The sequence below is a fragment of the Chiloscyllium plagiosum genome, unplaced genomic scaffold, assembly GCF_037043375.1.
Source record: "Chiloscyllium plagiosum isolate Xiang-an unplaced genomic scaffold, Cpla_swu_hap1 HiC_scaffold_32, whole genome shotgun sequence".
In the NCBI taxonomy this organism is placed as follows: Eukaryota; Metazoa; Chordata; class Chondrichthyes; order Orectolobiformes; family Hemiscylliidae; genus Chiloscyllium; species Chiloscyllium plagiosum.
The window spans coordinates 27,320,612-27,345,116 of record NW_028270170.1 but is presented as its reverse complement, the minus strand read 5'-3'; the positions used below and the strand labels follow the sequence as shown (position 1 = coordinate 27,345,116).

Here is a 24,505-nt window from a genome sequence, read left to right as displayed (position 1 = left end):
CCCTGGATGCTGCCTGATCTGCTGTGCTGTTCCAGCAATAAAGTTTCAACCACAATCACCTGACCTGCACATCTTTGAACAATGGGAGGAAACCAGAGCACCCGGAGGAAACCCACACAGACAGTCACCTGAGGCAGGAATCGAACCCAGGTCCCTGGCGCTGTGAGGTAGCAGTGCTAACCAGTGAGCCACCGTGCTGCACTGCAATTGTAATCTCTCTACATCTGAGTCAGAAGGCTTGGATTCAAGTCCCATCTCTCCAGAGACATTTTTCAAAAAAAAAAATCACACATGGAATGCGGGTGTCAGTGGCTGGGTTAGCATTTATTCACCCTCCCTAGTTGGCTTCAAGAAGGTGGTAGTGAAGCTGCTTTCCTGAACTGCTGCACCATGTGCTAAAGGTAAACTCACAATGCCCATAGGCAGGGAATTCCATCCCTGAACAGTAAATTCGCAATATCTGCAATAGCTGTCAATAGTCCCATTTTAGCTTCCTCTCTGTGGGGTGTGGTGGGGGCACATTAAATGATAGAACATCTGTGGGCGGCATGGTGGCAGTGGGTGGCACAGTGGTTAGCACTGCTGCCTCACAGCGCCAGAGACCCGGGTTCAATTCCCGCCTCAAGCGACTGACTGTGTGGAGTTTGCACGTTCTCCCCATATCTGCGTGGGTTTCCTCCAGGTGCTCCGGTTTCCTCCTACAGTCCAAAGATGTGCAGGTCAGGTGAATTGGCCATGCTAAATTGCCCGTAGTGTTAGGTAAGGGGTAAATGTATGGGTTTGGGTGGGTTGCGCTTCGGCGGGTTGGTGTGGGCCTGTTTCCACACTGTAATGTAATCTGTAATAGTTTAAAATGAATTTTGAAAATAAAATAATTTAGGTGTGTTACTGATACTTTTCTTTTATTGGAGGAAGTTACACACCAAAATAAAGGCAATCATGTGTTAGGACATGGGGTAAACCCCCCCTCCCTCCACCCACTAATTTAAACCAGCAACACAGAAAAGATTTACGCCATGCGGTAATCTGTGAAAACTTGAGAGGCCAAGATCTATCCCAACAGTCACTATTTAAAGTACAAAAAACTTAAGAACTTTATTCTTTAAGTCTAACATAGAATATTAACTAACAACTATTTACAACTTCTTTCTCTAACCTATCTTTTACTTTCCCTGCTAGCATACTGCTCCAAGAAAACTCCCGACTAAGATTTACCAAAAAATTCTAATTTCAAACCCAGCCAGCCAAATCTTCTCTTTGCGCCTTCCTCTGTCTTCTTTTCTTCTTCTTAGGGATTTCTATTTCACAGGTCATTGATAGATAAAGGTACCTTTAAGAGAGCTATTCTGCGGGCAGTTTGCATACGTTGGTGGCTTGGCAGTTCTCTTCTAACTGTTCGATTTTTCCCCGTCTTATACCCCAAAGCATCAGATTGTTTCATTGGTTTTAGTAATGTCAAAATACTAAATTAAAACTTGATTGGAGGTTAGTAACTTGGGGCATAATTTAAACTGATTGGTCGAATTTGAATCAGTTTTTTTTATCTCATAGCAACCCAGGTACTGCTAGCTGCTGGAACAAATATTACATTGTAAATTCTCAAGTACCCTCTGAGTTCTTCATCTCGCTTAAAGATACAGTACCCTCTACACCTTCCTAACACATGCTTGTGAACTAGACTACATAGAGATCAAATATTGCATCCTTTAAATATAATTAGTATTTCAGATTTTAAGGCCAAACACAGTTTTAAATTTTATTCATTTATTTTATTTCTTGGATTTCTTCCTTAAAATTGTCTTAAAATTGTCTCAATTGTGACATCAAATTAACTGGTTGATTATTCATATCCTCTTTGTATATTTTTGCTGGTAGGATGGTGATGACCAATCATTTTCTATCAGCTGCCAGCACACCCCGAGCACAGGCTCTGAAGCAACTTTGGGTGATGAATGGTTTAACTATGAGATGCTGGAGTACTACATTCCTACTCCTTGCAAATCCAAATTTAATCGAGGCACCAAACGTGCACGGATTCGGGCCAAGCAGATCAACGTTGTTTCATCGCCAGCAAATGTAGTTGACCCAGATTCATCAATGCACGATGGAACCAAAAAAAATATGGCTGTCAAGTCAGCTTCAGCATCTGCTGTACTTATATCATCACCTTCTGTTAAAAGAGCACCTGAAAAAAATACTGTGTTATTTAAATCAGCTGCACAGTCAAACATGGTCACATCAAGACAGCCAAGGCAAACTGCCCCAACCAAACAATCATCAACTGATGTATTAAATGTGTTCCCATCAACATCCAGTGAAGACACCACTTCCAAAGAAACTGCACTTGACACAACATTATTTGTGTCACAAGATGTTACTTTAGAACCAATTGATAGATTCCAAACTATGCATGTTCGTTTATCATCTTCAGCGCCAGCTCCAACCATATCCAAGTCTTCTGTGGAAGCTTCCTTTGAAACTCCAGAATCAACATACGTTACACCAGATGCAAAGCTAACTGGAAGCATTCACACTGATAATAAAGCTAAGTCATCAGGATATGCCATAGAAGGAATCTCTACAAAGGAAACTGTTCCAGAATCAAGTGTGAGCAACAGAAGCTCACTGACACAAATCAAAACTAAACGTGTTACTGAAGGATGTATAGGGAGAAGAGCAACCCAATTGCTAGCAACATTTAAGTCATGCATTGGGATTGAAAGTAATGGTGTAGTGGCTTACAGTGTCAGCTATATTCTAAAGTCCCCTAGCAGTCATGAAAAATTGATACAGCCTACATAGCTCACTAATTGACTCAAGAAAACTTGTTTCATCACCAGTAGCATTCACGGTTCACCTTGGCCCTGAGTATTATATTTAAGGTGTAATAAATCAAGTTTGTCTCCTGAGGCATAGTTATCTCAGTTAAAGATCCCATTCATGCACATTTAAACTTATCAGCAATTAAATGAAACTAACATTCAACACCTTTTCCTAAAGAAACTCATTTGTCCAAACCCATGTGGACAATGACTTGCAGACTTTGATCCAGAAGATAACTATATGGGCTTTAGTTAAAAGTTCTTTACTGCAATGTAATTTAGTCACAAAGGTAATAAAGGCTACCGGGGAAAGGAGAACAGCTTATGACCAACAAAAAGCAAAGAAAAACAAGCAAACAAACTTCAAATAACTGGTGGATTGTTTGCATAATTTCCTCATCATATATACAACGTTTGAAGTTGTAGGAGAATATTAAAGTGTTTCTTCAGGCAAAATCAGAAAAAATATTGCATGAATACCCAGAGACAACTAAGTAATTTCTTAATCTATTACTCACTTCACACTAAACTGAAAACGTTGAATATAATATTTTGTAAGAAACTGTATAAAAGGCAGAAAAGTTAATTCCTTGCAATCTGGTTTGGAAAATGTTCAGAAAATCTCTCTTTTACTTTCTTACTTTACCCAGCTTCCTAGATATCATAATTTAAACATGTAATTGTCACTCATGAACCAATGTAGTTGCCATTCTCTCTACCATGCCCAAAGCCAAAGTGCCTCCCGCCACTGAAGGGAGAGAACTACAGCTGGCACAAGTTCACCACTGCATTCTGATTGGTTTGTTTTCAGGTCAAGGTCCAGCTGAAGCACCAGAATCTACCCATTCAATTGTGGAGGGAATGGCAACGGGTAACTGCAAAGTGTTCCCAAAAATGGCTCATAAATTGTGACGTTTTTAAAAAATTACACAAATGGGAAACCTCTGTTTGTAAAGCTCTGCAAACTGCTTTCTATATTACACAGAAGTTTTAATTGACCCTCACTTTTTATTCCACTGGCTGTCGAGTACCTTATTGCTTTTAGTAACCATTTTAAAATATGACCCTATGCCCGATTTTCAGTCTTCAGAACTTGGAAACAGATACACAACACTATCCTCTGGGGCTTTCCTAATGCAAAAAAACCCTACATTTCTTAGAAAAATGACCCGAGTGATTCTCTTACGTTTTTCAGTGAGGCGACACTTTGGCCTGAGAGAAAAATGTGCCAGCTGTGCCACAGGGTTGCTCTGTGAGCAGGGTGTCCTTTGAATCACATTGGCACTGAACTATACGTTTCCAAAATACCAGTGAACGCCTGAAAACTTTGATTAGTAACGCATTCAAGTTCACAAAAGAGGGCAGGTACTCTAGCCAGGATGGTCAGGAGACTGTTTAAAATTTGCTTCAGTTGTTACGCCAGAGATATGTCAGGCTTTGGAAAATGTTTGCAATGAACATTGAAGTATTGCAGTCCAATACTTGGGCTTGATCTTTGATTTTATTGGATCTCAGCTGGTAGTAGTTCACATAATTAGCCTCTACATTGGCCATTATTTTCCTACTGTTGATCATTATCCATTTGCTATTGTTAGCTGAGGTTAATGTCAAGTTATGATGCCCTCTGCTGTTGGGCAGCCTTCAGCAGTAAATCAAGTCTCAGGCCTGAACGATGGAAATTATAAGAGAAAGCACTTCAGAGGACACCCAGCACTAGAAAACTCTCTGCAAATGCAAGGAGACAATTCATCAAATGAAAAGTGAAGGATAACAAAGTGCTTAGCCAACTCGCAAACAAGGGTAGAAGATTCAATCTGATTGATCTGTTGCATAACCTACAGCATCTAAAATACCTTAATTGCCCACCTATCTCACCATTATGCTGGTTCACCCCATGGCACTCTCACTTCTGGGTCAAAGGTTATGGGTCCAAATCACACTTAACACTGAAAGCGGATTGTAGTGGTGGTGGTGGTGGCGGGAGGGGGAATGTTAAATAGAGACAGTAAGAATGAGGAAAAGGGAATCAAAATCAGGAAGTAAAAAGCAAAGCAGGACAGCATGAGTGTTCAGAACAGGAAAAAGGAAAAACAAATGCTATAAGAAATGGATCAGAAGGGAAAGGGTTTGAAAAGAATAAGATTGCTAAATGCATACATGTGTGATGTATATACATAAATCTACTAAGTGTTATGATTAAAATTGACCGGCAGCAAACATCAATTTAATGCTGGGTATTAGCCACTATTAACTTCCATGGTAGAGCCACAGGAGATGATCTGGAACACCACAATTGGAATTCATCCCCCTAAGCTAATAGAGATGTGTAATGGGACTATGGAGGAACTGAGAAATTAAAATCCCTGTTCAGGGGGAAGAATATGAGATGGCATGGTTGTATTTTTCTTAATCTTTGATGGAGTGTAGGCATGACTGGCAAGGCCAGTATTTATTGCCTAATTTCCCTAATTTCCATAGAATCCATAGAATTATAGAATCAATTCAGAGTTGAAACAGGCCATTTGGCCCAACAAAGGATTCTGGGTAATCTAAAATGGAGGACAGGGAAACATTGTGGCTGTAAGAGCTACTCCTTTTTTGAGGGATTTTAGGTGTTGGAGGTGATTTCCTCGAATTCCAGGAGCAGCAATTACTGTTTTATATGCTGTTGCATTGTTTTGGAACTTTGAGGAAAAAAGATGAAAACAAGAGCACTTTTAAAAGGAGGAAGACAGACAAAAGGCAGTGACCACATAGTCAGTGAGGGAGAAAGAGAATTAAACCTACAATGCTAACTTACACAGCAGTGAATCTGCACAGTTACTGCCTTTGCTGTTTGAGTTCATGGATCTCTGGACATTGGAATGTGTCCAGGAAAAATTAACAAACAGCGAAATTCACAGCTGACCTTGGAGGATCCTATGTGGGAGAACTCACAGCACATGAACAGATAAGTACATAGTTTTGAACATGTAACCTTGCTGTATGTCTGCAGTATTGAGTAGACTGGGTTCTTTCTTGATTACATGTTTTATTGAGATCTGTCTCTTGATTAAATTTTTTAAAATATAAACCATAAGTACTAAGTTAGCCTGGAGCACTGTTTTTTATAGCAAAAAGACGGTGCTATTTTCTGGGTCTGTAGATTGTGAAGGAACAAAGATGGCCTTGAGTAGAGTGATTTGCTCTTCCTGTCGGATGTGGGAATTTAGGGAGGGTTTTCCATGTTACTGATGATTATGTCTGCAGGAAGTGTCTTTGATTGTGAATCCTATCAGATCACATGGATTGGTTAGAGCAGCAGTTAGAGGCAATACAGAATTTATGAGAGCTAGGGGCTGTGATGGACGGCAGTCACAGAAGGGAGAAAAGCTGCAGATTCAGTCAGGCAGATGGGTTAACTCTAGGAAAGGTAGGAGAATTAGGCAGATAGTGCAGGAGTCTTCTATGGCTATCTCCATTTCAAAAACGTATGCAGTTTTGGAAAATGTAGGGGGTGATGGACTCTCAGGGGAATGTAGTACGAACAGCCAAGTTTCTATTGAGACTGGCTCTAACGTATTGAGGGATACATCAGGTTCCAAGCGATCGATTGTGATCGGAGACTCTCTAGACAGAGGCACAGACAGACGTTTCTGCGGCCAGCAGTGAAAAATCAAAATGGTGCCAATTTCAAGGATATCTCGGAAAGGGTGCAGAATGTTCTCAAATGGGAGCGGGCCCAACAGGAGGTCATTGCACACATTGGAACCAACAACATTGGAAGGGAAAAGGATGATATTCTGAAGGGAGAATATAGAGAGTTAGGCAGGAATTTAAAAAGAAGGTCCTTGAGGATAGTAATCTCTGGATTACTCCTGGTGCTGCGAACTAGTGAGGGCAGGAATAGGAGGACAGAGTAAATGAATGCATGGCTGAGGAACTGGTGCAGGGAGAAGGGTTCACATTTTTGGATCATTGCAATCTCTTCTGGGGTCGAGGTGACCTGTACAAGAAGGATGGATGCACCTGAATTGGAAGGGGACTAACATACTGGCAGCGAGATTTGCTAGAGCTGTTCAGGAGGATTTAAACTATTAAGGTTGGGGGACCCAGGGAAATAGTGAGGAAAGAGATCAATCTGAGACTGGTACAATTGGGAAAAGAAGCGAGTCAAACAGTCAGGGCAGGCAGGAACAACTCAGAGAACAAGGTAGGACTGATAAATTAAACTGCATTTACTTCAATTCAAGAGGCCTAACAGAGAAGGCAGATAAACTCAGGGGATGGTTAGGAACATGGGACTGGGATATCATAGCAATTACAGAAACATGTCTCAGGGATGAGCAGGACTGGGAACTTTATGTTCCAGGATACAACTGCTATAGGAAGGAAAGAAAAGGGGGCAAGTGAGGATGGGGAATGGCGTTTTTGATAAGGGATAGCATTACTGCTGTACTGAGGGAGGATATTTCTGGGAATACATCCAGGAATGTTGTTTGGGTGGAACTGAGAAATAAGAAAGGGATGATCACCTTATTGGGATTGTATTATAGACCCCCAAATAGTCAACAGGAAATTGAGAAACAAACTTGTAAGGAAATCTCAGCTATCCGTAAGAATAATAGGGTGGTTATGGTAGGGGATTTTAACTTTCCGAACTTAGACTGGGACTGCCATAGTGTTAAAGGTTTAGATGGAGAGGAAATAGAGATGCAGGTAGATAGGATAATGAAGAAGGCGTTTGGTATGTGTACAAGAAAACTTTCTGATTCAGTATGTGGATGTACCTACTAGAGAAGGTGCAAATCTTGACCTCCTCTTGGGAAATAAGGCAGGGCAGGTGACTGAGGTGTCAGAGGGGGTGCATTTTGGGGCCAGCACCATAATTCTGTTTATTTTAAAATAGTGATGGAAAAGGATGGACTGGATCTAAAAGTTGAAGTTCCAAGTTGAAAGAAGGCCAATTTTGACGGTATTAGGCAAGAACTTTCAAAAGCTGATTGGGGGCAGATTTGGGGGACAGCTAGTAAATAGGAAGCCTTCAAAAATGACATAACGAGAGTCCAGAGACAGTATATTCCTGTTAGGATAAAAGGAAAGGCTGGTAGGTATAAGGAATCCTGGATGACTTGGGAAATTGAGGTTTTGGTTAAGAAAAAGAAGGAAGCATATGTCCGGTATAGACATGAAAGATTGAATGAATCCTTAGAAGAGTATAAAGGGAATAGGAGGGAAATCAGGACGGCATAACGGGATATGAGATAGCTTTGGCAAAAAGGGTTAAGGAGAATCCAAAAGGACTTTATAAATACATTAAGGACAAAAGGGTAACTAGGGAGAGAATAGGGCCCCTCTAAGATCAGCAAGGCTGTGGAGCCGCAGGAGGTGGGGGAGATATTAAGCGAGTATTTTGCACCAGTGTTTACTGTGGAGAAGGATATGGAAGATATAGAATATGGGGAAGTAGGTGGTCACATCTTGAAAAATGTCCATATTACAGAGGAGGAGGTGCTGGACGTCTTGAAATGCTTAAAAGTGGACCTGATCAGGTTGTACCCTAGAACTCTTTGGGAAGCTAGGGAAGTGATTGCTGGGCCTCTTGTATTTGTATCATCGATAGTCACAGGGGAGCTGGCAGAAGACTGGAGGTTGGCTAATGTGTTGCAGTATTTAGGAAAATTGGTAAGGAAAAGCCAGGGAAGTATAGACTGATGAGCCTGACTTCGGTGGTGGGCAAGTTGTTGGAGGGAATCCTGAGGGATGGAATTTACATGTATTTGGAAAGGTAAGGACTGATTAGGGATAGTCAGTATGGCTTTGTGCGTGGGAAATCATGTCTCACAAACTTAATTGAGTTTTTTGAAGAAGTGACAAAGAGGATTGATGAGGGCAGAGCAGTAGATATGACCTATATGGACTTCAGTAAGGCGTTCAACAAGGTTCCTCATGGGAGACTGGTTAGCAAGGTTAGACCTCATGGAATAAAAGGAGAACTAGCCATTTGGAAACAGAATTGGCTCGAAGGTAGAAGACAGAGGTGGTGGCGGAGGGTTGCTTTTCAGACTGGAGGCCTGTGACCAGTGGTGTGCCACAAGGATCAGTGCTGGGTCAACTGTTTTTCATCACTTATATAAATGATCTGGATGTGAACATAGGAGGTATAACTTTGCAGATAACACCAAAATTGGAGGTCTAGTGGACAGCGAAGAAAGTTACTTCAAAGTAGAACGGGATCTTGATCAGATGGGCCAATAGGCTGAGGAGTGGCAGATGGAGTTTAATCTAGATGATTGTGAGGTGCTGCATTTTGGAAAAGCAAATCAGAGCAGGACTTATACAGTTAATGGTAAGCTCCTGGAGAGTGTTGCTGAACAAAGAGACCTTGAAGTGCAGGTTCACAGTTCCTTGGAAATAGAGATGCGGGTAGATAGGATAATGAAGAAGGCATTTGGTATGCTTTCCTTTATTGGTCAGGGCATTGAATACAGGAGTCTGGAGGTCATGTTGTGGCTGTACAGGACATTGGTTAAGCCACTTTTGAAATATTGCCTGCAATTCTGGTCTCCTTCCTTTCTGAAGGATGTTGTGAAACTTGAAAGGTTTCAGAAAAGGTTTACAAAGATGTTGCCAGGTTGGTGGATTTGAGCTATAGGGAGAGGCTGAATAGGTTGGGACTGTATTCCCTGGAGAGTCGGAGGCTGAGGGGTGACCTTATAGAGATTTATAAAATCATGAAGGCATGAATCAGATAAATAGACAAGGTCTTTTCCCTGGGGTGGGCAAGTCCAGAATTAGAGGGCATAGGTTTAGGGTGAGAGGGGAAAGATATAAAAGGGACCTAAGGGACACGCACACAGAGGGTAGTGTGTGTATGGAAGAACTGCCAGACGAAGTGTTGGAGGCTGGTACAAATACGCCATTTAAAAGGCATCTGGATGGATATATGAATAGGAAGGGTTTATAAAGATACAGGCCAAGTGCTGGCAAATGGTACTAGATTAGGTTAGGATATTTGGTCGGCATGGACAAGTTGTACATCTCTATGACTCAATGACTCCACATCAACCCTCCTTTCCCTTAATCTGATTGGTTTTCTTGACCATTTCAGAGGGAAGTCAATAATATTGTTGTGAGTTTGCAGTCATATGCAAACCAGACCAGGTAAAGACAGACAGCAGGTTTCCTTTCCTAAATGACACTTATGAACCAAATGGATTTTTACAACAATCAAGGATAGCTTTCATGGCCCCGATAACTGATCAATAGAAGGAATCTTTGGAAGCTTGTACAAGGTAGGCTATGGTTAGAAATGTGGCAGTATACTGTGAGATGAGAAGGTCTTCCTCAATGTTGAGACTGACAAGTCACATTTTCCAACCATGTCCTTGATGTTGAACGCACATACACACAGACTCTCTCTTACAGACGCACACATACTCTCTCTCTCTCACCCACACTCTCTCACTCACACGCACACACGCATACACACACTCTCACACTCACACACACTCTCTGTCTCACTCACACCCACACACTCTCTCTCTCACTCACACACACACACACACACACAGTCTCTCACACACACTCTCTCTATCTCTCACTCTCACACTCTCTCTCTCTACTCTGGTAATGTTCTGAGGATCCAGGTTCAAAAGTGGCCAACCATCCAAAGTGGGAGAGTGGTGGGTTGTTTCATTTGCAATTTTGGGGTGGCATAGTGGCTCAGTGGTTAGCACTGCTGCCTCACAGTGCCAGAGACCTGGGTTCAATTCCCACTTTGGGGAACTGTCTGTGTGGAGTCTGCACACCCTCCCTGTGTCTGCGTGGGTTTCCTCTGGGTGCTCCAGTTTCCTCCCACAATCCAAAAATGTGCAGGCCAGATGAATAGGCCATGTTAAATTGCCCATAGTGTTAGGTGCATTAGTTAGAAGTAAATATCAGGTAGGGGAATGGGTCTGGGTGGGTTACTCTTCAGAGGGTCGGTGTGGACTTGTTGGGCTGAAAAGCCTGTTTCCATACTGCAGGTAATCTAAACTAATCACACATACACACTGTCTGTCTGTCTGTCTGTCTGTCTCTCTCCTGCACATACACAACAGACACTCTCTCTCTCACACACATTCTCTCTTTCACACACTCTCTCTGTCTCACCCACCCACAAACACACACTGCAGGGAATGATTTCATTCAAGATTCTTTTCTTTCCAAAATAAAACTGGACCTCACCTTAAAACATTGATTAGAAGCAGGACCTCACACCTAAAGTGCATTGTCTAACCTGAGATGTCACCTCTTGAACAGTGATAAAATCTTTAATTATCTAGGGACAAAGACTTGAAAGGAATCTCGATTTTGCATTTTAATTAGCAGTCTACCTCCTAGCTGATTAAAGGATTCAACATGGGCAGCTAGTTTAAAAATTGTAAACTTTTTATTTATAAATACTATGTCTTAAACCTCCCTATCATACCGTACCTGAGGGAGGAACTGAGCTCCGAAAGCTTGCAATTTCAAATAAACCTGTTGGATTATAACCTGATGTTGTTTGATTTTTGACCTTGATGTTGAGATGCAGTTCTCTCTAGAGAACAGCAAGAAGCTTTTTAATGAATATTATCATTCAGTATCGTCCTCATTACTACCTAATCTCACCTCAGTAATAGGCATGCTCCCATTGCCTAAGCTGCTAGATAGAAACAAGATGCTGAGAACTCCTGACATACAAGTCAGAGCAGGTGCCTGGTGACTAGGTCATTGCTTGCTTCTCTTTCTGCACTTAGGGATTCTTTGATTCTAGGAGGAAGAAATTTCTCCAGTTTTAGGGGAGGTGGTAAATCTTGGGAATTTTCCACCAAATAGAAACTGCTGGGGACACCCAACCTGCCAGACACCTAACTATTGTGTAAATTGTCATTTAGTGTGCTCAATTTTAATTCCAAAATTCCCATAACTTTGCTTATGCCTACATTGTCCCATGCATGAGAGGGTTGCAAAGGCCTGTTAGAGACTACAATTATGTTCAAATAAATGGATTAAAATTCTTTGTTAGGTTATAACATGCAATAGAGATCATGAAGCCCAACTCAGTGCTTAACCCATTAGTCCAATGGATTAGTCCTTTAAATCCACTGAAGCAGGTTTAAAGAGCTACCTCAAAACATTGATCTTGCAATATTCAATCAATCCTCCATGAACGCAGCAGAGTAGGTTTTGGAGTCAAGCAGTACCCTCCAATAAAGCCATTCAATGCTTCTTGTGCATGGAACTTAGTGTATATTTGAAGATACAATTGCAGACCAGCAATATAGATTAGGTATAGCTGGCTGTGAATTGATCCAGTAGCTACTATTCTCAGACTTGTATCACGTTAGTGTAATGCAGTGAATTGGTATCAGTGGCTCTGTCAGAAATTCAAGCATTCTTACCAACTTGATAAAGCAGCGTGCAATATGTTTCACACATTATAACTATGTGCATAATTAGGTCTGTTCAGCATCCTGAATGCTTTAATTTAAAGTAAATGGTATAATTTTTATTTTGGATGCACACTTCAGACTTAGCAATATATCTTAATTACTGTTTTTCTTAAATGACTGTAATCCCTTAATACCCTTCGGAAATTCCCTTGCCATGCCTAAGCAAGACAGGTGGAATCTATATCATGGGGCTGTTAAAATTATTATTGAACTCATTGTTATTGAATTATGATTGAAATTATTACTGAATAGGATTGTTCAGAGATTCAGAATTGAGGATCTCTTGCAGTATGCACCATAAAGTGACTCAGACAACCTATTTTCTGTATAACTTAACAGGACAGAGAGATCTGTATTTGGGAGTGGCACAGTAACATCCATGAAGAAAATCTGGGCAAAGCTGAGAAAGCAAAAACACCACTTCAACACCTGGTACCAAGAGATGTGAGGTATGAGCTAATTGTGCAGTAATTCCAGAAGTCTGCCCTGAATCATGACAATAAAGCCTCACCACATCAATTGTTCTTGTTATATCCTTTACCACTTCCATTATCCAACTCGAATGCATTTCAGCCAAGGAGCCATTCTTCTTGCGTGAGCTGTAACAATGATTAGCGACAATCTATTAACCACAGAGGGATTCATAGACTGTGATCACCAGATGACCACTAGAATGTGCCTTTGCACTTAAGTGCCATTCTCAGTTCAACTAGAAGCAAAAATAAATGTTACTGTAGCAACTAAGATTATTTATCTTAACACATGACAAAATTTGAACTTAATTGCTATCTCTCCTTTCCTTCACCATTAGATCAGTGCATTTATCTGTTGAGCGAGTAAAACAGCTTCTAACACAAAGGGAACATGCAGCAGACAATGACAAATACAGCAAACACTGTGAAATTGTACATATTCCATTTTCAGGCAATACTGAGGAATCGAATGATTTTCAAGAAAATAAAAGATTTTCACTGTATAGTTCACAGGAAGCGCTGTACTGTACTCTGTCCATAAATTGTACAGGTCGAGAGCATCACACTTAGTTGAACAATGTGTTCTGGAATTCCTTCCCTGAACCTCTCCAACTCTGTCAGCTTTTCTCGTAAAAGGAGAAAGAATACACATATGTAGCAGATATTTCAAGACCTCTGGATTTCTGATTTACATCATTGGGCAAAACATTGTGTCATCTTGGCTCAGTGGTAGAACTGTGGAGCAGGAGAATTGACGTTTTGGGCATAAGCCCTTCATCAGGAAGCCCTTCATCGTGAAGTCCTGATGAAGAGCTTATGCCCAAAACGTGGATTCTCCTGCTCCTCAAACGCTGCCTGACCTGCTGTGCTTTTCCAGCACCACACTCTCGACTCTGATCTCCAGCATCTGCAGTCTTCACTTTCTAGTCAGTGGTAGAACTCTTTACAATGTCAAGATTGCGGGCTCAAGACTTACTCCAGGGTCTTGAGCATTAAATCTGGGCTGGCACATCAGCTGAGTGCTCAACTTTAGTTAATGTCTGCAGAGAAAGTGAGTTAGAGAAACTTAACTGACTAAAAGCGATCAAATTCCCAGGACTAGAGACATACATTTTAGAGATGTAAAAGAAATGGCAGTAGATACAATGATGTATTGGTTCTGATTTACCAAAATTCACTAACATCCCTATTTTCTCAATGACTGAAATGAGGCTAACTGGTCTGTTGTACCCAGTTTTCTCTCCGCCTCCTTTCCTAAGTAGCAGTGCTGTATTTAAGGAATAGGAGAAAGTGAGGTCTGCAGATGCTGGAGATCAAAGTTGAAACTTTATTGCTGGAAGAAGGGCCTGTGCCCGAAACGTCGAATCTCCTGTTCCCTGGATGCTGCCTGACCTGCTGTGCTGTTCCAGCAATAAAGTTTCAACCCTGTATTTAAGGAATACCCAACCAGCAAAGGACCAACAATTAATATGTAAATTAATCTCTATTATATCATGTTATATTATAATATATCCACTCTAATCATCTAACTAGCACCACACCCACCTCGCACCCTGCAATGCTTACTTACATTAGAGGCAGTCACATAAACATTGATTAGATTAGTCCCTAGCGTGACAAGGTTTCCTTTATTGAGAGGCTATATTCGAACTATACTGCAGAGAAGGTACAGTCAGTAAGTTTGCAGATGACACCAAAATTGGAGGTGTAGTGTACAGTGAAGAAGGTTACCTCAGAGTACAACAGGATCTTGACCAGATGGACCAATGGGCTGAGGAGTGACAGATGGAATTTAATTTAGATAAATGTCAGGAGCTGCATCTTGGAAAGGCAAATCAGGGCAGGACTTATACACTTAATGGTAAAATCCTGGGAAGTATTGCTAAACAAAGAGACTTTGGAGTGCAGGTTCATAGTTCCTTGAAAGTGGAGTCGCAGGTTGTATTTAGTATGCTTTCCTTCATTGGTCAGAGGATTGAGTACAGGAGTTGAGAGGTCATATTGTGGCTATCCAGGACATTGGTTAGGCCACTTTTGGAATATTGCACACAATTCTGGTCTCCCTCTTATAGAAAGGATGTTGTGAAACAAGAAAGGGTTCCAAAAATATTTACAACAATGTTGCCAGGGTTGGAGGATTTGAGCTATATGGAGAGGCTGAGTAGGCTGGGTCTGTTTTCCTGGAGTGTTAGAGGCTGAGGGATGACCTTATATAGCTTTATAAAATCATGAGGGGCATGAACAGGATAAATAGACATGGTTTTTCTCGCTGGGTTGGGTGAGTCCAGATCTAGAGGTTTAGGTTTAGGATGAGAAAGAAAACATTTAAAAGGGACCTAAGCGGCAACTTTTTCAGCAAAGGGTGATACATGTATGGAATGAGCTGTCAGAGGAAGTAGTGGAGGCTGGCACAATTACAACATTTAAAAGGCATCTGGATGGGTATATGAATAGGAAGGGTTTAGAGGGATATGGGCCAGGTGCTGGCAAATGGGACTAGGTTAGGTTAGAATATCTAGTTGGCTTGGGCGAGTTGGACTGAAGGGTCTGTTCCCGTACTGTACATCTCTATGATTCTATACTCTCTAAAATAGAGGAGAATGAGAAGTAATCTCATTGAAGCATGCAAGAGTCTAAAGGGCTTGTTACAGTCGACACTGAGAGGTTGTTAGCCCTGGCTAGGGAATCTAGGAAAAGGGGTAGATCATTTAGTATTCAGGTCAGGAGAAATTATTTCACTTGGAGAATTATGAATTATTGGATTCCCAAACTGAGAGGGTTATGGGTGCTTTATTGCCAAGTTTAGACATATCTGAGTTAGATTTTGGTCTCTCATTGAATTAAGGAATATGCTCAGGCAGATCATTCTGGTAGAACAGGTCCAAGGGGCTGTTTGGCCCAGTCCCTGTGGCTGTATCGCAACACCTGTTACCTAAAGCCCTTAAACCACCCAGGGCTCTCTTAACCCTCTGCCACCCTTTTGCCCCCTTACTCATCTCACATGGTCCCTCATGCCTCTACACCAAATGATGCCAGTTTGTACTTCCACTTGCCACTCACTCTCTTCATCTAGCATCTTATAACCATCCGTACCCATACACACAGGAGAAGAAAGTAAAGTTCTATATTGCAGATTACATTCTCATGAGAAATGCACTGTCTTTTGTAAAAGTGCATTTGAACAATTCTTAATCAATACGACAGTTCTTGACAGTTCGGACAGTTCCAGGGAGTTTATAAGAATGTAAGAACGAGGAGGAAGAGCGTGCTCTGCTATTTGATCATGGCTGAACTCACCTTGGCATTGACTCCACTTTTCTGCCTGTTCTCCATAACCCTCAAACCCATTACCAAGTCTGTCCATCTCTTCCTTAAAATGATTTGGTGTCCCAGCACCCACTGCACTCTGGCAAAGTGAATTCCACAAATTCATGATCCTTTCAGAGGAGTATTTCTTCCTTACCTCTGTTTTATATCTGCCAGTCTTTAGCCTGAAACTATAGCCTCTCATTTTAGCTTGCCATACAAAGGGAACCATCCACTCCATGTCTATTTTGTCAATCCCCTTTAGCATCTTATATGTCTCAATTAGATTCTCTCTCGTCCTTCTAAACTCTGGTGAACACAGCCCTAAATCACTTAATCCTCCACAGACAGGCTTATGCACTTTTTAAGTACGATTGTCTCAATGATTAACAATTTGAAAAGAAACCCAATGCCCGCAAGGATACTTGACATTACCGAAAGGGTAAAATCAAATAGGAGAAAGTGAGGACTGCAGATGCTGGAGATCAGAGTTGAGAGTGTGATGCTGGTAAAGCACAGCAGGTCATGCAGCATCCGAGAAGCAGGACAATCAATGTTTCGTTGATTCTTCTGCTCACCGGATGCTGCCTGATCTGCTGTGCTTTTCCAACACCACCCTCATTACCTAAAGGGTACTTAACTTCACCTTACACCTCCCCAACACCATTCAGTTTCCCAGCCCATATCCATTATGATATCCTACTTCCCCAAAAGGGTATCCTGCTAATTCAAATGAATCTACAAAGTTCAGACCGGCACTTAGCAAAATCTGAATCTAGGTTCCACGCTACAAGAATGCCAAGATCCCATTTCAGTGGAGGCAGCTAGGGACTTAAATGGCCAGCTGCCTTCATAACATGTGCATGCGCAGAACATGGTCTGACACAATTCCCACTGCTGTGAAAATGGAATAAAAGCTATGACCATGAGTGGGACTTACAATTTCAGGTAATGTCTGCCATTGGACGTTGACAAACATTAGGGCCTTCTGTCTGAAAAACAGTCACCCATTCTTAAGAATATTCATTAGCAGTTCATCTACTTAGAATCATAGAGATGTATAGCATGGAAACAGACCCTTCGGTCCAACCCGTCCATGCCGACCAGCTATCCCTACCCAAACTAGTCCCACCTGCCAGCACCAGGCCCATATCCCTCCAAACGCTTCCTATTCATATACCCATCCAGATGTCTTTTAAATGTTGCAATTGCACCAGCCTCAGTTCCATGCTTGAAGATCATTCCTGTAAAATCTAGAATGGCATAGCACAGAAAGAGGCCATTCTGCCCAACATATATGTGCTGGGTGTTTGATAGAGCTATCAAATAGTCCCAGATTCACGTCATTTCTCCAAAGTCCTGCAAACTTCCATTATTTGCAAACCTACAAAATTTCACAACAGTTTATTTTCCTGTGAATCTCACATGACTAAGTTGTGTTTTTAACTTGTATAGAGAAACAGTGCCTGCTGTAGGATTTTCTCTCCAGTTCTCTCCAGTAGACTACTGGAAGCCATATATTTATTTGTTTTTCCTGGCTGTCTGTCTGATGGCTCAGTGCCAGGTTCTCTGCTCCCTCCACTGAAATTCACAGGGCTTTGATTCCCCTGTTTCTTTTTGGCTTTCCTAACCTCTTGATATCTCTTCAGTATCTCTCCCTCAGTTGCCTCAAGCAACCTCTATCATCAAAGAAAACGAAGAAAGAACTTGCATTTATATAACATATATCATGACCTCAAAATTTCTCAATACACTTCTTTTATGGTAATGCAAAATTGCCTTGGGACATGGTTTCTGCACTGTAGACACTAAGAAATTAAAGTTGTAGACTCTACTGTACATTTGTCTGCTTTTACAGGCAGAGACTGCAATCTGCAGGCTCTGGTGAAACTCAGAATGACAAACAATGTATGTCATCAGGCAGAACAGTGGCAGATGAAATTCAATATAGACATGTGTAAAAAGCTGAGCACTGGAAGGCAAAATATTCATTGCATGTATTCCAAGGTTGGTGTTGGCACAGTTAAAGATGAAGCTAAAAGAGATATAAGTATCTCAGCAAATGTAATTGACAGCATTTCCAGGGTTGGGGAGTCATAAACAATGCCAACAGAAGGTTGAGCTATGTAGCAAAACGTGTCGAATGGAGGTCGTGATTGAAACGTATTGTGATCTGGTTGCACCACACCTTAAAAACTGCATCTAGATGTGGCTGCCAAGATCCTAATGAAAGTATTCACATGCTGGAAGCAGAGCACATTAGAACCACAAGGCTCAGCCGAAAGTAAGGGATCTGAATTCTGGAGAAATTCAGAATTTACAGGTTCGAACTGTTAAAAGGTAATTAAACAATTCAAATTGGGAAGTTTTATTCTGTTCATGTGTCTCGGTAAAGCAGTAGATGAAAAGAGACAATTCGATGCTGCAACGGGAAGACTTTAGATCTTTTCTGGACAGACTGCACTGAATTGCCTTTTTAGTCATAAGTATTTTATGATCTTCTGTGATAGATCAATCATGTTTTCCATGCCTAGGCTAGCCTAAGAGTTTATATTGGTGTTGCACATTGAGTCTGCTTGGTTTACAGGGGAATCAATCTGTCTGAGGGCTCCTTGTAACCATGTAATATTAGATTTCTCTGGTTTGTAAGCGAAATGTGCTTGCAAACGGATAGATGGGTGTTATCTGATGCTCCCTGATAAAAAATATATCGAACAAAATATGTTAGATTTGCTTTGTCATCTAGGCAGACTACAGATGGTTGCTTCAACTAACTGTGCAGGACTGTCAACATTAAGGAAATACTGAGGATGGACTTCAGATCATATAAAATTGGATATGTTGTCATTTATATCAGCATGTAGACTTCTTTAAGAGCAGGTTACAATTTTTAACTACCAATGACTGAGATTTGACCGTCCTGTTTATGTTTTGTTTCATGACAGAGAGTTTCTGTGTCTCACCATGAGTTTACATAAATCAGCTGGGACTCTTTGGGAGCCTACTCATCTCAGAGTCAGGAAGTTGTGAATTTGAGCCCCAGCAAAGATATCTAAACACATAATATGCAATTGTAAAAGCTGATCATGCCAGGAAGAAGGTATCCCGTCCTTGTTTTCAATATCATGCCTGGTGATGTTTTATACCCCACCGTGAGAGCAGATAGAGCCTAGGTTTAAGGTGAAGGTGAGGCCTACAGATGCTGGAGATTAGAGTCAAAAGTGTGGTGCTGGAAAAGCACAGCAGGTCAAGTAGCATCCATGTAGCAGGAAAATTGACATTTCGGGCAAAAGCCCAAGTTTAAGGCCTTGTTTGAAAGGCAGTGACAGTGTTGACAATGCAACACTCCCTCAGTACTGCACCGAAGTGTCAGGCTGGATGTAGCTGACACTAGTGTGTCACTAGATACTCTGAACATTTATCCCTCAACCAATATATTTAAATTTGAAATAACTGCTTATTTATTTCATTGCTGCTTATGAGTTCCCACCAGACATAGACAAATTGGCTGCCATGTTTGGGGAGTGGCTACAATTCAAAACTACAATGTAAAATATTTTGAGATGACCTGATGTCATGAAAGGTGCATTGTGAATGTTAGTCATTTATTCCTAAGTGACTGGTTTTCACAAAGAAAGCATCTTAAAACTTCTGTTCAGGCTATTGCGATAAAAGATCCTCATGTCCTATAAACAGTATTTGTAAAGCTTTCCTCTGTTATTAAACGCATCATTGTGCCTCGTGAATTGCTAATGATATTCTAATCTTTTGGATGTAGGTTTGCTCACTAAGCTGCAAGAGTCATTTCCAGACATTTTGTTACCCTACTAGGTAACATCTTCACTGGGCCTCAGGTGAAGCAATGCTGAAACTTCCTGCTTTCTATTTATATGTTTGGGTTTCTTTGGGTTGGTGATTTCATTTCCTGTGGTGAAGTCACTTCCTGTTCCTTTTCTCAGGGGGTGGTAGATGGGGTCTAACTCAATGTGTTTGCTGATAGAGTTCTAGTTGGAATGCCATGCTTCTTGGAATTATTGTGCGGGTCTTTGTTGGGTTATCCTAGGATGGATGTATTGTCCCAGTCGAAGTGGTGTCCTTCCTCATCCGTATGTGAGGATACTAGTGAAAAAGGGTCATGTCATTTTGTGACTAATTGATGTTCATGTATCCTTGTTGAAACTTTATTGCTGGAACAGCACAGCAGGTCAGGCAGCATCCAGGGAACAGGAGATTCGACGTTTCAGGGCCTGTGCCCGAAACGTCGAATCTCCTGTTCCCTGGATGCTGCCTGACCTGCTGTGCTGTTCCAGCAATAAAGTTTCAACTTTGATCTCCAGCATCTGCAGACCTCACTTTCTCCTCATGTATCCTTGTGGCTAGTTTTCTGCCTATTTGTCCAAGGTAGTGTCTGTTAGCGTCCTTGCACGGTATTTTGTAAATGACATTAGTTTTGCTCGTTGTCTGTATAGGGTCTTTCAAGTTCTTTCAAGCAAAACAGCAGCTAATGAACTTGAATTTTCAGCCTGAGGCCCACTGAAGATGTTACCTAGTTGAGTAATGAAACGTCTGGAAATGAACCTTGCAGCTCATCGAGCAAACCTACATCCAAAACCTCAACCTGAGCTACAAATCTTCTCAAACTTCGCTAATATTCTAACCTCCTGCAGGTTACCATTGACCAGAAACTGAACTGGACTAGCAATATAAATCAGATTAGATTACGTACAGTGTGGAAACAGGCCCTTCGGCCCAACAAGTCCACACCGACCCTCCAAAGAGCAACCCACCCAGACCCATTTCCCTCTTCACCTATCACTAGGAGCAATTTAGCATAGCCAATCACCTAACCTGCACATTTTTGGACTGTGGGAGGAAACCGGAGCACCCGGAGGAAACCCACGCAGACACAGGGAGAGTGTGCAAACTCCACACAGACAGTTGCCTGAGGCGGGAATTGAACCCGGGTCCCTGGCGCTGTGAGGCAACAGTGCTAACCACTGTGGCTACGAGAAGATCAGAAGTCCAGAATCTCACAAGTAATTTACATCCTGACTTTCCATAACCTATCCACCATTAACAAGACATAAGTCAGGATGTGATGGTATACTTGCTACCTGCCTGGATGAGGGCGGCTCCAAAAAAACTTGAGAAGCTTGACAATATCCAGGACAAAGCAACCCCCTTGATTGGCACCATACCTACCAAGTTTAGTCCTTCGAACCCAATGCTCAGTGGCAGCAGTGTGTACCACCTACAAGATGCACTGTAGTAATTCACCAAGACTCTATAGAGAGAACCTTCCGAACACTTGACTATGACCATCTAGAAGGACAAGGACCGATCGCTGGGAACACCACCACTTGCTAGTTCCCCTCTAACCACACATTATCTTGACTTGGAAATATATCACTATTTCTTCAGTGGCAAAACTCCAGCACTAACAGCATTGTAAACATCCTTACACCAAACAGACTGCAGCAGTTTGAGAAGCCAGCTCACCACCATCCACGTTACCTATAATTTTCCAAACTCCAAGATGGGCATGCGGCATTGGTAGTCACTACGATTTGGTGTACATGGACCCTTTGAGCGAATTCGTGGCCACTTAAAGGGTACATTGCTCATCAGCATCCTCTCCAGGGCAATTAGGAATGGACAATAAATGCTGACCCAGCCCAAATCCCATGAATCATTAAAAATATTTTTCTAAGAAAAAGTAAACATGATGCTAGAAACAACTGAGGAAATGTGTGGTGGATTTTCCAGACAGAGGGCTCAGTCTAACAGAGGTCCTGCTGACTGCAGTTTACCTGGCGCAGGCTGAGAGTTTCTGCTTCCTTCCGAAAGCACACTGTTCAGACTTGCCTGGTGAAGTGCTCCTGCTCAGTGTAGGTAGAGGGCGCGCAGTCTGAGTTCCCTGCTAACCTGCTAGTGCAATCCCCACCCATCTGCCAAAGCCACAGAGTGGGCGGGAGGCGCAGCTCTCAACAAACAAGAGTGTAGCGAGAGAGAGAGACAGAGGAAAACACTCTTGATCTTTATCTTTAGACATTTTGTTGGTTTTGAGACACTTTAGAAAATGTGTCAGTGCCAGCAGAAATGGGGGCTTATAGTTCTCCAGCAGATTCATGGGTAATGATGACACCAAACATTGCCACCTTTGTGCCTGTTGTTAAATGCAATGTGTGTGCTTTGTTGTTTTAAAAGAAAATAGCGTTAACGTAGCCGGTAGGAATACTTGTGGAGTGAAACCAGAGACATCTCCCTGAGCCGCGGACGCTTGTGGCCACCAATTGGAGGAGTGAGTGACTTGTACCAAGTGACAGCTGAGTCAGTGGGATCTTTGTTGGAGGGAGAGTTGTTAGCGCCGAGTGAGATTGTCTTTTGTTTTGCTTTATATTTCTTGCTTGTGTCCGTTTATGCATCCACTTTGAAAAAAAATGGCGACAAGAGTAGGCGGAGGGTACCCCATGAACCCAGGGAGTCCTCTGAATCCTTCCTTGGGGGCGAACCCAATGAATGCGATGCCAGGACAAGCGGTGCGAATGCCAATGAACCTCCAGCAGCAGCCTCCAGGCTTCAGGGCGATGGGTCCCGGCGGCGTTTACAACGTGAGTAATCACCCTCCAAACCCCACTGCTCACCAGCAATGCCAAACTTTCCAACTTCTGCCCTTATTCATCTGAACCAATCGATCAGAAAGCACTGAGACTCACCGCTTTATCGATTCCACCGTCCCCACCTTTTTTTCTGTAATTGTTTCTTAACCTCTTATCATTAAATACTTTATGCAGCGGCGAAACATGGATTAATGTAGTTTTTAAAATTTTGATTTAGACACGTGCAAGAGAAATGAAACAGTTCTAAAGGTGATTGTTTTTATTGAATAAAAGAGTTAGCTGCTGTTGTGTATCTCTCTCTGGTGTTGCTCACATTGGGAAAGAGCTGACCTCGACAGATACATAGTTCTCTTCCTTTGATGGTTGAAATTTAACTGCAACTCGGCCTAAACGCTCCCTCCCCGATCCTCCCTGCTCAATTATTTTTTTTAACGTGTTGTTGTTCCCGTTTTGCTTTACTTCCGCATTCAGTGTCGCATCCAGAAAGCTTGTTCCGCGATCGCGGAGACTCAGCTCCAGCTCCCTCTCCACCAGGAGCCCCGGGGCGCCCACACACTGGGGTGGGTCACCACTCAATCTGCAGAAGCTTCCCCCCCCCCCCGGGGGCTCAGCAAAAAAAAACACACACAACCCCTACCCTCCCGGACCATGGTCTTACACGTGGTCAGTACTGTAACTGAGGAGAGGCACATGAGCGCCATCACATGCCTCGCATTATAGGGCCACTGGGAGGAGGGGCATCTGGAGTATACAGACCAGGAGCATGTGGGGAATCTCCATTATTGAGAGAAGGGGGGAGTAGGGGATCTGGATTATTCAGACCAGGAGCATGTGAGGAACCTCCATTATTGAGAGAAGGGGGAGTAGGGGATCTGGATTATACAGACCAGGTGAAGTAAGGGATCTGGATTGCAGGGGCAAAATATGTAGTAGAACTGAATTGTCTGAGTGAGGGGATATATCTGGGACAGGGTGGCTGGATTTATAAAACTGTAAAATAAAAGGAACAGGAGTAGGCCATTCGGCCCCTCCTGCTCCACCATTCAATAGGATCATGGCTGAAACTTAATTCCCTATCTCTACTTTCCTGCATTTTCCCTGTAACCCTTGATTTCCCCGACTGATCAAGAATCTCTGCCTTAAATGTACATGTGGACTCTGCCCCCACTGTTCTCTGAGGCAAGGAGTTCCAAAGACATTCTCTCCTTTGAGAGACGAAATTCCTCCTCATCTCAGTCCTAAATTGGTGCTCCTTTGTTCTGAGGCTATGCCGTCTGGTACTGGAATATACCATGAGACATTACAGCAGTCCAGGGATCATCTTAGGGAACCTTCTCTGAATTGGGGCAAATTTAATTTGGGAAACTTGGTCAGAATAGACCAAAGATCTGTTTCCATGCTGTATGAATCTATGACTCTATGATTCCAGAGACATAGGCTATATGGAAGATCTGGATGATCGGGGTGGGCATAGAGGATCTCCTGATTATGGGGATAATGGAACGTGGGGGATTTGGATTATAGAGATAGAGCGTGTAGGGACTTTTGATTATGAGGACAAGGGATTGTAGGGGATCTGTCTTGCAAGGACAGGGCATATAAAGTATTTGAATTATATGGATGGGGAGTATAGGTTGGTGATGTCATTTCCTGAGGTGACATAATTTCCTGTTCCTTTTCTCAATGAGTGGTAAATGGGATCCAAGTCAATGTGTTTGTTGATAGAGTTCCGGTTGGAATACCATGCTTGTAGGAATTCCCGTGTGTGTCTCAGTTTGGCTTGTCCTAGGATGGATGTGTGGTTCCAGTTGAAGTGGTGTCCTTCC

At 42.3% G+C, this 24,505-nt stretch overlaps 1 protein-coding gene across 1 annotated transcript in view; it reads left to right on the top strand.

The window, feature by feature from the left end:
* The first annotated feature begins 22,033 nt into the window (after positions 1-22,033).
* LOC122539941 (SWI/SNF-related matrix-associated actin-dependent regulator of chromatin subfamily D member 2-like) overlaps positions 22,034-24,505 on the top strand; it is a 45,384-nt gene continuing 42,912 nt past the window's right edge. Inside the window, exon 1 of the mRNA XM_043675139.2 lies at positions 22,034-22,670. Within this exon, the coding sequence (XP_043531074.1) occupies positions 22,500-22,670 (171 nt within the window). The 5' untranslated portion in view covers positions 22,034-22,499. The remainder of the gene's footprint in view (positions 22,671-24,505) is intronic.